The following is a 14,411-nucleotide window of genomic DNA, read 5'->3' as shown; positions in this document are numbered from 1 at the left end:
AGGGTCCTTGACTTTGGGTACTAGAGAGATGAAGAAGGAACTGTAAGAGGAATCGAGTTTACCATGGAGCTCGAAATATTTGACAACAGCAGCTATGTCACCGAGGAGGACATCCCAATACTTCTTGATGAATTTAAAAGAAAATCTATCTGGCCCGGGGGCCTTCTCATTACCACATGCCCACACCGCATTCTTTATCTCCTGTAATGAAATGGGTTCTTCTAAAGCTTCCGAGTCTGCATGAGAGATTTTCTTGAAATGCTGACTAACAAGTTTCGGCCTAATAGGCCATTTTTCATTGAATTTCTCCGCAAAGAATGAAAATATCCCCTGTTTTATGCTAGTCGGATCAGTGAACCATACACCATTTATCTTTAGACCATCAATCAAGTTTTTCCTGTTATTTTTATTAATGCATCCATGAAAAAGCGTGTGTTTTCGTCCCCGTCTACAGCCCATTTGATCCTAGATTTCTATCTAAGATCCAAACTTCTAATTTTCTCCACCTCAATAATGGACTTGTATCCCAGATTCCTGTCAGCAAGTTCTTGTTCAGTCAATTGCCTCGACTCTGCTTCACTATCCAAGTGATGTACCAAGTTCTTGAGTCTTAACAGTTCAACCTCCTCCCTAGGGTGTTCAGTTGCACGCCATTTTTTTAATCCCTTCTTAATGTGCTTAAGTTTGGCCGCTAGGTACAAGTCAGGTGTACCAAACCCCATGAAATTATTCCAGCTGGAAATGAACGCCTTTTCGAACCCATCCCTAAGCATCCAGGAGTTAAGGAACCTAAAAGGGGATGGTCTGTTATCTTTTCTTGACGTGGACACTAGGATTGGGCAATGATCTGAAACTTCTATAGGAAGAGCGGTTACAGCCGCATGAGGGACGATATTAAGAAAAGAAGGGCAAACTAGGAATCGATCAAGTTTACTTAATTTAAGATATGAGTTACGGAAGCAAGTAAATCGATGGCCGCCCATTTTCATATCAATAAGACTGGTCTCATGAATGAAGTTGTTGAAGTCACTTGCAGTTTTTGCACAAAATATTGAATTAAATCTTTCCTCTTTCTTTCTCACAACATTGAAATCCCCCATTATTATCCATGTACCTTCAATTGAGTTCTTTTTTTCCAGTAATTCCTCCCATAGTTTGGCCTTTTCCGTGCTAGACTGAGGTCCATTAACATTGACAAAGATCAATAGCTCACTTATGCCACTCCAGTGGCCAATGTTTATTAGAAAATATCTAGACGAGATCACCTCAGTGATTTGGAACAGGGTGTCATCCCGCACGTTTAGAAGACCGCCTGACCTTCCTGTTGAGTTGACTCTGCTCGAACCAAAATTATCTGCACCCCAACATCCTCTCACATCGATATTCTCCGCCTCCATTATTTGGGTCTCTTGAATTGCTAAGAATGAAACCCTGTGTTTCGATTTCAACCTCCTAATCCAATCCACCTTGTATGTCTCCCCAATTCCTCTAGTATTGACCGAGAGAAAATTCATTGGGGCACGTTGATCTCACCATTTCCTCCTAGAATTTCAGCCAACAACTTGTTCGTAGCATCAATTTCAAACCCAATCATTGCTCCAACTTTTGCTGTAGCCTTAATTTCGTTGGTCCTTGGCGCATTGTTAGAACTAGGTGGTTTGGGGGAGAGTGACTGTTCCCTGCTCGAACGATGATGACCAATCACTGAGGTGTGTTCTTCCCCTACATTGAACAAGTTGTGTACTGGAAAACCTGATAAATCGAATGTTGACGATTTACTAAGGGAGCGACGTCTTTTTTTGAAGAGCGACCTATTTCGTTTTCCTGGATTTGGGTCTCGTGGGACAAGGTGGTTGCACCCAAGGATTCAGGAGGCTTAGGGATTGGTACGATAAAAAGTCTCAATATTTATTTATTAATGAAATGGTGGTGGAAGTTGAGAACTGAACCACATCATCTTTGGGTAGAAGTCGTATCAAGCCTGCATAACCTTAAGTCGAAACCTGATGATATCTACTCAAAGAAAACATTAACTGGAGTGTGGAATAACATTGTTGGCATAAGAAAGGCCCTTGTAAAAAAAGGTATTCCTGTCAGTTCTGTGATATCTAAACAACCTACAACTAATGGGGTAACTTGGAGATGTGGAATTACCTCGACGAGAACATACATGGTCCGTGATCTTAGACAAAGATGGGATTACAAACCCCTTGTCGCTGATGGCCAATTTTGTTGGCTTAAGGAAGTCCCATTGAAAGTCAATTGTTTTATTTGGAGGGCGAAAATGGGAAGGATATCAGTCGCTTCGGAGCTAGCAAAGATAGGGGTACTTCTAGAAGTTTTGACTTGCCCCATGTGCAACGAATCTGAAGAAGGTTCTGATCATGTTCTGGTGGATTCCACTTATGCTAGGAGTGTCTTGGAAGGGGTATAAAAATGGTGTAATACACAATTGGTACCACTCCACACGGTAAATGATGTACTGGATTCCATCTCTCGATGGAGGATGTGCAAAAAGAGGAGAAAGATAATCTTAGCTATCTATTATGGAACATTATGGAGTATTTGGAAATCAAGGAACGAAAAGGTCTTCAAGAAAAACCGGCTACCACCAGATAAAGTCATTTACATCATTAAATCAGTGGCTTATCTTTGGATGAAAAACAGGAGAAAATTTGACAGGCTGAATTGGACATCATGGTCTCAAGGCCCTTTGTTTTTTTGAATATTCTTCGTTATGCTTTAGTTTACCTATTTTATTTGCTTCTATGTTTGAACTGAACTTTTGTATGCCACTGACTATGGCTGCTTTGTTCTCCTTCTATTAATATATCTCATTGACCGGTTCCAAAAGAAAACTAATCGTTAGATAATAACAAATATAATAAAAAATTATTAAAATTATTAAATATGATAAATATCACAAATTTATGTATGTATGAAGGTGGTAGGAAAAAAAAATTAGAAGGTATCTCCTTAATAAAATATTGAATTGTTTGGTACACATATAGGATAAAATTAGTAAAGAAAACCAATTGATCAAAGCAATATATAAAAACTCAAAGTAATGCTTATGAAATCAAGAACACACAATGTAAAGATATGGGAATTCAATAATATTATTTAGTTGTTCGAAGTTATACAAAAAAGTTCTTTAATAAGGAGAGTTGCTAGAATAAAATTTATATAATTCAAAGGAAATTAAAAATAAATGAAAATCATAGCATAAATATGATAATATATCATGTAATTGACAAAAGAAAATCATTGAAATTATGTAAATGACCTAATGAACATATATAAATGATAAAATTTAAAAACAATGAATTCAGATCTTAAATGAAAGATATTTGTGTTCCACGATTCATTTATATTAAAGAGGCTGCAAATAAAAACACCTCCTTGCAAAAAAAGTAATATTAACATCATCCATATTCTAATAAATGAATATTTTTAATATTTTTTTGGCAAGTGTCACTCTAATACAACTCCTCATTAATATTATGTCATATGTCATGTAGATATATTAGACAACTCATTTCTGTAGATGTAAAATTGTAAAAGTCGAATATAGTGTATTGTATAGTTTCGCATTTTATGTTATTTTACTAAGTCATCTGTTTTGCGAAGTGAAAATGTCAAGACTTAGTATATTTTTTGTACACTCATGTTCCCTATAAATAGAGACTGAGGTTAGAAGTAGAAAGGGACTTTTCGTAACAGATATTTCTTTTCTGCTTATTTTGTAATCAGTCTTTATCAATATGAGATCTGATTAATATTTACTCTTCGTGTTCTTAATATTCAATCACTCAAATCTAACTTTGCTTTCTCAAATCTCGATAACAATTCTCATCAATTGGTATCAGAGCCTGATTCAAATTGCTTTGATTTGATTTTCGTGATTAGAATCATTTGCTTTTTGAGTTGCAACTTTACTCTAAATTTTCCGTGCATTTTGGTTTTGAAAATCACTTTTGATCTTCAGATTTGAATTGATCCTGTCTTTGAATTGTTAAGTCAAGTAATCAATTAGTGATTTGTGATCAATTCATTTGATAAAATTCTCTATTTCGTCAAGTTTTTCAAGCTTTCTGAAAATTTCTGTGTTCATCAATGGCGAACTTCAACATGAATACAATGACTTCCTTCTCTCACTTGCTTGGTTCCTCAACCAAAATTCCGATGTTAATTCCAGAATACTATGATTAGTGGGCTGATAGAATGGAAGATTACTTAAATGGAATTGATGAAGAACTTTGGAATTGTATTGATGGAACAATGCAAGCGCCTGCTAATGTTCAATCAATTGGATCATCTACTGGATCTGCTGAAGTTGCTGAACAACAAAAACGACTGAAGAATAATGAAAAGAGGTGCATGAGAGAACTAAGAGGTGCTCTACCTCCTGTGGTTTATAATTACATCCGTAGTTGTAAAACAGCCAAGGATATCTGGAACACTCTAAAAGAGAAGTATCAAGGTAGCGAAAAGACAAAGATCAACTCTGTGAAGCAATGTCTAGTTGAATTGAAGGAATTCAGACAAAAGGATGCAGAAACTCTTGAAAATTACTATGATCATCTGAATGAGCTTATGTTTCGCTGCAATAGGTATGGAATCACTAGGTCTCTTATGGAGTTCAATTTAACTTTCATTATGGGTCTTTGCAAAGAATGGCGAAGTGTGAGCATGATGATTAAGAAACAACAAAGTTTTGATACAACTAAATTGAATGATCTCTACAATCAATTGAAAACACATGAATGTGAGGTTTCAGAAATGTATGAAGAATCAAAACAGGTTATTGGAGGTCCTTTGGCTCTTGTTTCAAAGGTATCAGAAAATGATGTTAATGAAAAAGATGGTTCAGATGAAGAAGGATTTTTGATCAACTCTGATGATGAAGCTGTGGCATTCTATTCAAACAACAGAGTTAAGAAGTTTTTCAAAAAGCCTTTTAATCCAAAAGGAAAGACTAGTGATGTGAAGAATGCTGTCATAAGAACTGGAGGAGAGGAGAGGAAGAAATTGGAGAAAGCAGATGAGAAACAAAAAGATGCGAAAGAAGAGAAGAAGTTGAAAGGTGATTCAGGGATTTACTGTCACTACTGCAATGGTGCAAATCACTTCGCAGCCGATTGCATGCTGCGAAAGAAAGAAGAGAAGAAGGAAAAAGTTAAAGATGAAGCATACTACTCTGAAAAGAATGAAGAGATACGTGCTAAGACCAAAGGAGTGTCTTTGGTTGCGAAGGGTGAATCTGCTGATGAAGAAAATGGAACGTATCAGATCTGGTCTTCAGGATCTGATGATGAGGAAATGAGGCATCCCACACATGGAGCAATGTTCGCAAGTTTTGAAGATTGCGAAGAGGAAATTTCAGGAAGGTGCTTTGTATCCAGATCCACAGATAAATCACCCATGACAACCAAGGTACGTGCAATACTTGAATCTTTTAATATTCCTTTAGCTGCTTATGATGTTGAAATTGTTTCATTTGATGATACTGTGGCTTATTTTGATTATGTTATTGTGTCTGCTAGTACTGAAGCTCAAAAATTAAATTTGTAACTAGGTGAGACACGGAGAGAATTAGAAATAAAGAGGAGCAGAGTAGAAAAACTTGAATTACAGATCAAAAATATAGATTGTGATAGGAATAATCTTACAAATGATGTTAGGTTGTTGCTAGCACAAAGAAACATATATTGTAATTTTGCAAAATGATTGTATGCAAAATTAACTGCTTTACATCATTTTCTGACATTAGCAAAAAACAACATAGGAAACTTTTACCTTTTCTTGAGTATGAATGTGAAAAAGTTGATGTTGTTTCTTATGATTGCGAAAGTACAATTGCTCAATTTGACAACATACCTGATGATAGATATTCATACGGTATTGTCAAAATTGATGAGTTTCTAAATGCTGATGAGTTGGTTAATATTGTCAATAAAAGTTTGACAAAGAGTGAACAAGTGAAAATCATAAAGAAAACCGAAAATTCAACTCTTGCCTCACAATTCATTTGTGCTGATATTGATGAAAATTCAGATAATGTGAGTGAAATCAGTGAGATAGAAGAGGAAGAAGAGGTGGATTGTTCTCAATTGTCAATCATTAATATCACATCTAAGATCAAAGGTAAAGAAATAATAGTTGATTAGATAGTAGAGGATGAAATTGATAAACCTTCAACTTCGCAACATTGTAAGTTTGATAATGTGGAAGTTGAAAGCTGGAAATCTGATGATACTGATGAGAACAAAGAAGAAAAGAAAGATTCAAATGAAACACCTCAAAGAGTTGTGGTTGATCAAGTGTTTGAAAATACAAAAGAATTTGAAAAAATTTTAAATGACAAAGGCGCACATTGTTTGGAAACCAACACAGTGGTATATCCAAATTTTGTAGGTACTGATAAAACCATTTTTCCAAATCAAGTTTTTGTCACTACTGGAAATGCTGAGAAAGTTCATCCTGAATTCAACAAAATGATTGAAAAAGATAATCTAAAGTCAATAACAGAAGGTTTTTTCGCAAATCAAAACACAGAAGAAAACAATTTAACTCAAAATCCTTATGTGTTTCAAAAACAAAAACCATTACAAAAATGGGTGGTTAAAGGTGAAAAATCAAACAAAATTTTTGAAAAAGTTGAAAAATCAAGGTCTGAAGTGAAACTAAATTCACATGAATTCAAATTGATGGTTGGAAATTATTCAACAGAAAATAACGTTTCAAAAAGAAAAGCAAGAAAAGCAAATTTCTGGCAAGTTGTGTCTAATGACAAACCAAGAGTTGAAAAAGAACAAATTTCAAAAACATCATCAAAATTTCAAAACAAAAATAAACAAACATATTCAAGTTTTCATAAACCAATAAACTCTGTTGACAAAGTTCCATATATTCGCAAATATGACAACAATCGAAAATTTGAGAATTCGCAAAAATTTGCAAATAATCAAAAGTTTCAAAATGTTGGCAAATTCACGAATACTTCATCAAGTTTGAAAAACTCAACTCAAGCCAAAGTGAAATTTTCACCAAAACAACCAAATTTTCCAAATCCTTCAGTCTCAAAACCAACCAATGTTTCATATACAAAAGGAAAAACTGATGTAAGTACGGTCAATCGTTGGTTTGAAGGGAAAGGAAGAAAATATCAAAGTGGGAAGTTTTCAGAGGAACAAATCAAGAATGCATTTGATAAGTTCGCAAATAACTCTTCAATTGCTAGTTCAACATCTCATAATTCGCAAGTTCCGGTTCAAAAATGGAAACCAGTTATCAAAAATGCGAATGTTGTGATGGATAAGATTACAATCAATGGAAATCCAAAACTATTGAATGACTATATCGCAATATCTAGATCTGATGATGTTGATATAATGGATTCTGTTACAAACAAAGTGAAAACATGGTTTTTAAATTCCAAGAATTTGTTTCATTCTACTAATGATGGACCCAACAAGTCTTGGGTTCCTAAATTCTTTCAATAAATGCAGGTGATGTGTGACGAGCAATATGATATGAAATGGTATATTGATAGTGGTTGCTCTCGTCATATGACTGGAAGAAAGGAAAACTTGCGAGATTATAGAAGCTTGGAAAATGCTGGTGTTGAAGATTAATGTGTTGCGTCTTGGGCCCTTTTGTTTTACAACCGGTTTGGGCTTGTCAATCCATGTTTATCTAGATTAGCTTCCTTTTTCTTAGATAAACTGTTAGGGTTTTAATATAAATATATGCATGCATGTATGCGTATAGATTAGAGTTTTCGTCATTCTCGTTGATTACTGTAAACCCTAAATCCTCTACAGTTGATGTTCTTTATCGAGATCTTCTGAGGATTGTTTATTAATCATTCGACACCTTTTGATCCATTTGCTTGTTCTTATTGTTTATCTGGTTATTTCTCTACCTGTTTCATAGATCTAATCGATCTTCAAGTTTATTTTAAACTTATCAATTGGTATCAGAGCAGGAGGCTGTGTAATCGATACACTTCTTTTCTGTAAAAAAGCTTCGATTAGGGTTATTCCGCATTCATTGATATTTATTGAGCCGTCATCTCATAATTGACGTATCTCGATATTTATTGTTTTTGCCCTAATTTGATATATTACAAGTCTGATCTTTGAACATGTTATTCGATCAATTATGGACGAGTTGCAATCCAATCCCATCAATATTTCAAACAACATTGGATCAACAACGAAGATTCCCATCCTGTACACCCATGATTATGAAGTCTGGGCGAATCACTTTGAAGATTATGTCATAGGATCTGAGGATAATGGATACCTCATCTGGGAAGCAATCATCTCTGGACCTTTTTCTCATTCCGCAACTTCAAGGATTATTAAAACTCAAAAGGAGTATAACGATCTTCTGAAAGATGTTAAAGATATAGCGCAAGACGAAAAAGATAAATTTCAGTGCAATATCAAAGCGTTAAGATTGATCAGATTTGCTCTTCAATACGATACTTTTAGGCTGGTAAGTTCATGCACGACTGCAAAAGAGATATGGGACAGGCTACGTGAACTGTACTCTACAGACGAAGATCTTGAACACTCCATTCAAACCTTACTCTTGTCTGAGTTTGGTGAGTTCAAGCAAGGAGCAGAAGAAACAGTGACTCAAACGTTCGATCGCTTCAATCATCTTCTTAGCAAGATGATCAAACATGACATCGAAAGGAAGCTTATTGAACAGAAGGTTACGTTTTTGAACGGACACAGATCTGAGTGGAGAGCAGTTGTGTCCACAGTTAAAGCGCACGAGCAATTCAAATCCTATTCTTTGGCAAAACTGGTGGGCATCCTAAAATCTCAAGAAAAGATCGTATTACAGGAGAAAAACGTGGTTTCATGTCTAGGTTCATTGGCCCTCCTGTCGAAAAGCAAAGCGGTGATAGAGGACGAAGATCTCAACTTGGATGATTATGATCTCACGTCTAAGGACTATGCTATGATGGTGTCAAACCCTAAGAGATTCATCAAGAAGAGATTCCCCACTAACAGGAACCGAAACTGGCAAGGGAGTTATAGCTCTGAAAAAGTCAAAGATGAACTGAAGGCTGAAGATTCAAAGAAGGAACCGAAGGCTGAAGGAGATTCGCGAGTGAGCTGCTATTATTGTGGAGGAAAGAACCACTATGCAAAAGATTGTGTCCTCAAAAAGATGGCAGAAAAGGATGAGGAAAATGATGAAGAAGCTGTGTTGCTGAAAAAGCTTGATGAATTAAGGATGAAGAAATCTACTGCTAACCCTCCTATGAATGCTTTAATTGTGCAGGGTTCGGTAGCTGATGATGAGTTCGGTGGCGTGGAGGTCTGGTCAACCGACTCCGAAGATGATGAAGTGAGGAAGCCTTCACATGGAAAGGCTTATGTTGTGAAAGAAGAGAGAAGTGGAGGAAGATGCTTAATGGTGTCCGACGTATCTCAGATGAGGGGATACAACACTGATGGTGGGAATGCTGACACAAAGGAACAACAGAATCTGTGCTTTACTGCCAAACCACTCAGCGTGCAGTTCAACGAACTTAATGAACTGATCAAGAAGGTACAATCAGTTTTTGTCTCATTTAAAGTCCCACAATGCTCATATGAAAAAGAATTAAAAAGTGTTAATTCAAGAATCTCTCATCTAGATAGTAGTTTAACTCAAACTCGGGTCACCAATTCTAACCTAACTGACCAATTAAGCAGGGTGTCTTCGAAGAGTGAGGAACGACGGATGTGGATCGAACTGAAGGAGTCGGAATTAATCAAAATAAAAGATGAAAACATTTATTTGCAAAGAGACAATTTAAAGCTTTTGAAACAGCGAAATGTTTTTTGTTTGATTGCCAAACGTCTTTATACAAATATTACTCAGCTTCATTTGAATTGTGAAATAGGGCAAAAGATTCATCGCATGATTTTACCCTTTCTTGAGTTTAAGGAAGATGAAATTGATGCTGAAGCATATAATTGTGAGAGTGTTATTTCGTCTGAGGATGTTAATCCAACATATATGTATGGACTGGACAAAATAGGATCTTTCATTAAATCCAAGGACCACAAGGACATGCTCAAAAACCTTTTGGATGAAAATGATAAACTGAAGCTAAGAACCGAAACCATACAAAAATTTGACTCATTGAATGTCAACTTAAGCTCAGAAAATAAAATTGATGTTGAAAATGCATCTGAGCTTAATGAGGACGATAATATGAGTGAAATTTCTGTAGAGGACACGGTTGATTGTTCAGAATTTGTCAAGAACGAACCCGAGAACCACAAAAATCTCATTTCAGAAAATTCTGTGGAGTTCGCTCGGATGTCCCAACAAAAGTCCCCGATCCTTGTAGAGAAGGCAGTTGTATACCAAAAAGTTAGAACCACTCCAAATCAGGTGTACAAGGTCACAGGTGTAACCGAACATCAGACTGCTGAACTCACAGCTATTGTGAACGAAGACAATGCTGATGGCTGTGACGAGTTCTTCTGGTCAGCTCCCATTGACAATGCTGATGAAACGGTAGGTCTGTCTGAAAGGACTTCATGGAAAAGCAAAGGCAGATACATACCAGAACCTTTGAATAAACCTGATAGCTTCAACGTGGCAAGTACCAGTGGTACAAAAGATGTCCCTCAAGAGAAAGAAATTCCTGCAAAAGAAGTCACATCCCCAAGTGAAACTTCATCAGTTCAGAGTGGATCAGCCAACGAAAACCAAAAACATAAAGCTAACATCCATCATCAACCAAAGCAGATGAGAAATCAAAAACGAGAAAGGAAACAAAGATACAGGAAGAATCTCTCAGAAAGAAAACAATTTTGGCAATCGCAAAATGCCTATTTCTCACATCAAGATAGGAATTTAAAAACAGAGAAAAATCCTGTTGGATCGATAGAGAGCAATAACATCCGAAAGCAGAGGTTTGGTTCAGAGCATAACAACAACCGAAAGCATAGGTTCGGTTCAGAAAATGATTTCAACCGAAAGCACAGGTTTGGTTCGGAAATCAAAAGAGATCAAAACTCTAGGGTTGGTCCTACTGTTGATCAAAAGCAAAAGAGTCACCTAGAATCTTCAACCAAAAAGTCATACCAATCTGAGCTATCTCATTCTAACTCTTCAAAATCTTCTATCTCTTCTCCACCTTGTCCTAAATTCCACTCTGTTCCTTCTCAAAAAACTCAGTCATCAGCTGAACAAAAAGGAAAACAGAAGGTTTCAGATGTTGAACCAGAATCAATACCAAAAGCGTCAAATCCAAATAAAATCAAAGTTTTCACCATCAAAAAGAAAGATGAAACAACACTAATAAAAAGAACATATTTAGTTGACATCTCTCTTACTATTCCTATTCCTGTAAAAGGCTCACGTGGACCGAAGAAGCTCTGGGTTCCTAAATCTGCTTAATTTTTGCAGGTTATCAGTGACGAGCAGTTTGACGAAGAATGGTACATTGATAGTGGCTGCTCGCGTCACATGACAGGAAGGAAGGAAGAGCTAAGGGAATTCAGATCTCTTTCAAATGGTGGAAATGTCAAATTCGGGAACAACTCCTTCGGCACCATAAAAGGCTATGGAATGATTACAAATGGTGATTTCACAATAAGGAAGGTTGCATATGTGGAAGGATTACAACATAACCTCATCAGTGTATCTCAACTTGTTGGAGGTACCGGTCTTCAAGTCTCATTCGACGATGAGGGTTCTGAGATAATTGAGAAGAAGACGAAAAGAGTTATTCTCAAGTCGGAGCGTAAAGGCGAAATGTTTCCTTTAAATCTCAAACCCATCAAAGGAAACCCAGCCATTTGCTTGTTATCCAAAGCACAATCTGACGAAAGCTGGCTATGGCACCGAAGAATCTCTCATCTCAACTTCAAAGATATCAACAAACTTGTTACTGGAGGTCACATTAGAGGTCTTCCATTGCTCAAGTATGATAGAGATCATCTGTGTGCTGCATGTGAAATGGGGAAGCAGAGTCGTCAAAGTCATCCATCTATAATAAACACTAAAGTTGTTGAACCACTAGAATTACTTCATATTGATTTATGTGGTCCATCTTTTATCGAAAGCATTGGTGCTAGCAAGTATATTCTTGTTATTGTTGATGACTTTTCACGTTTTACATGGGTGTTCTTTCTGAAGCTTAAATCTGAAGCGACTCACAAGCTAAAAGTGTTCATCAAGCAGATTGAAGTACAACTGAAGAAGGTCGTTCGCAACATCAGAAGCGACAATGGGTTGGAGTTCAAAAATAAAGAATTTGAAGAATTCCTGGAAGAAAAGGGAATCAGTCACAACTTCTCAGCTCGCTACACACCTCAACAGAATGGAATTGTCGAAAGACGAAACCGATCCTTATGTGAAGTTGCCCGAACCATGCTAAGTTTTGCTTCCTTACCTTTATATTTTTGGGCTGATGCTATTTCTGCTGCTTGTTTTACACAGATCAGGCCGTATCTTAACAAGCGCTTCACTCTCACTCCTTATGAGATCATCAACAACAGGAAGCTAAATGTGAAGTTTTTCCATGTGTTTGGTTCTAGGTGTTTCATTTTCAATTATAGAGAACACCGCAACAAGTTTGATGTCAAAGCTGACGAAGGGATATTTCTGGGCTATTCTCTTACTTCCAAAGCATACAGGGTGTTAAACAAGCGTTCAAGGAAAATAGAAGAAACTTACTACGTGACTTTTGATGATAGCTATGTCAAAAAGCTAAAGGCCAACGAAGACATAGCTGGAGAAATCTTTCCTCAAACTGGCCAAGTCACAGCCTCGATTGCTAATCTATTCGAGAACTTCATGGAGCTTTTTGATGAACCAGAGAAGGCCACTCTTTCTGAAGCCAGTGCAGCAGACAACAGGGTAGATCACTTGAAGCAACTTGTTGACGATGCTGCAAGAAGAATGAATGAAGAAGAATCAGGTTCAAAAGACCCTCCCCAACACAATGCGTCAGTCGAGGGGGAGTATCCACCATTAGTCGAGGGGGAGGATCCACCATCATCATCCCAGCCGAGCTCACAAGTTGAGGGGGAGCTAAGGTCTCAAACTTCAACCGAAAGCACATTGCCAACCGACAGCACTTCGCCAACCGAAAGTGCCTCACCAACCGAAGGTGCATCAACGCCCGAAAGCTCAGCACCACAAGAAACCACCGTAGCTCAAGATTCTCAAGACATTCCTGTAAGATCATTTGTCGAGAGGGAGCATGCTGATATGTCATACGACTTGGACAGTCTGTCCGAACCAGAAGAAATGATAAATGCTGAATTAGATCCATCTTTTGAGTGTGAGAATACCAAAGACTCGCAGTTTGACATGTCGATCACATGAAAGGCTTTTACGTTTCATTGCTTCGATGTCACTGCTGATGTCCCTCATCCAAACTTAAAGGTTGACAAAGAATTGATAGATTTTTATTTGAAGTATGGTCAACCACAGTACTTGACATGGAGTGCACAGAAGATTGTAAAGGTCAAGGTACTGAAACCAACACCGGCTGGGAAATTTGTGAACGTTAATTTCAAAGTCAACAGAGGAACGGCCAACACAGAACATTTTATTTCTCTGGCAGATCTTCCCAGTCTGAATCCTCATGATTGGATTCTGCTATACAACATTCTTCTCTCAAATCAAAGGGAGTATGAACCGATTCTGAAACATCTTAAGAATGTTGGCTTCCTATATCCATGAGCTTACCACTATGGATCAGGAAATAACAAAGATAATGAACAAGAAACCGACCGTCAAGCCTACTTCCAAGACAGGAGATGTGCACAAAATGAAGTTAGGGCAAATTGACTCTACAAATCTGACGGTCATGTTCACAAAGGGCGATAAGCACAAGTTTCTGTTTGCTTTGGTAGACAAGCATCTGTTTTCAACAGATTACCTGGAGCATATCATAATCATCGTTCACCGATGCAAGCAGAACTCTACAGCAGACAAGAAGAATTTTACAGATATGCTTCGGTGGTATATCACTTTCAGGCATCACATTCTAGCCATTATACCGAGGATATTTGAAACAGTGAAGAAACCATCTACTGTTAAAAGGGAATGAAGCCTCTGTGCCAAAGACGCAAATAGGGAGATTGTTGAAGATTAATGTGTTGCGTCTTGGGCCCTTTTGTTTTACAACCGGTTTGGGCTTGTCAATCCATGTTTATCTAGATTAGCTTCCTTTTTCTTAGATAAACTGTTAGGGTTTTAATATAAATATATGCATGCATGTATGCGTATAGATTAGAGTTTTCGTCATTCTCGTTGATTACTGTAAACCCTAAATCCTCTACAGTTGATGTTCTTTATCGAGCTCTTCTGAGGATTGTTTATTAATCATTCAACACCTTTTGATCCATTTGCTTGTTCTTATTGTTTATCTA

The 14,411-nt window shown here is 37.0% G+C and overlaps 1 protein-coding gene across 1 annotated transcript; it reads right to left on the bottom strand.

Moving 5' to 3' along the window:
- Window positions 1–473: 473 nt before the first annotated feature.
- Window positions 474–1,514, bottom strand: LOC145045221 (uncharacterized). The gene has a single exon (XM_078993564.1). It carries the CDS (start codon window positions 1,512–1,514, stop codon window positions 474–476), a length of 1,041 nt encoding a protein of 346 aa, XP_078849690.1.
- Window positions 1,515–14,411: the final 12,897 nt, after the last annotated feature.

This window comes from Lactuca saligna, chromosome 5 (assembly GCF_052625555.1).
Source record: "Lactuca saligna cultivar CGN05327 chromosome 5, ASM5262555v1, whole genome shotgun sequence".
Classification (NCBI taxonomy): domain Eukaryota; kingdom Viridiplantae; phylum Streptophyta; class Magnoliopsida; order Asterales; family Asteraceae; genus Lactuca; species Lactuca saligna.
The sequence above is the reverse complement of the archived record's forward strand: the minus strand, read 5'-3'. Positions and strand labels throughout refer to the sequence as shown.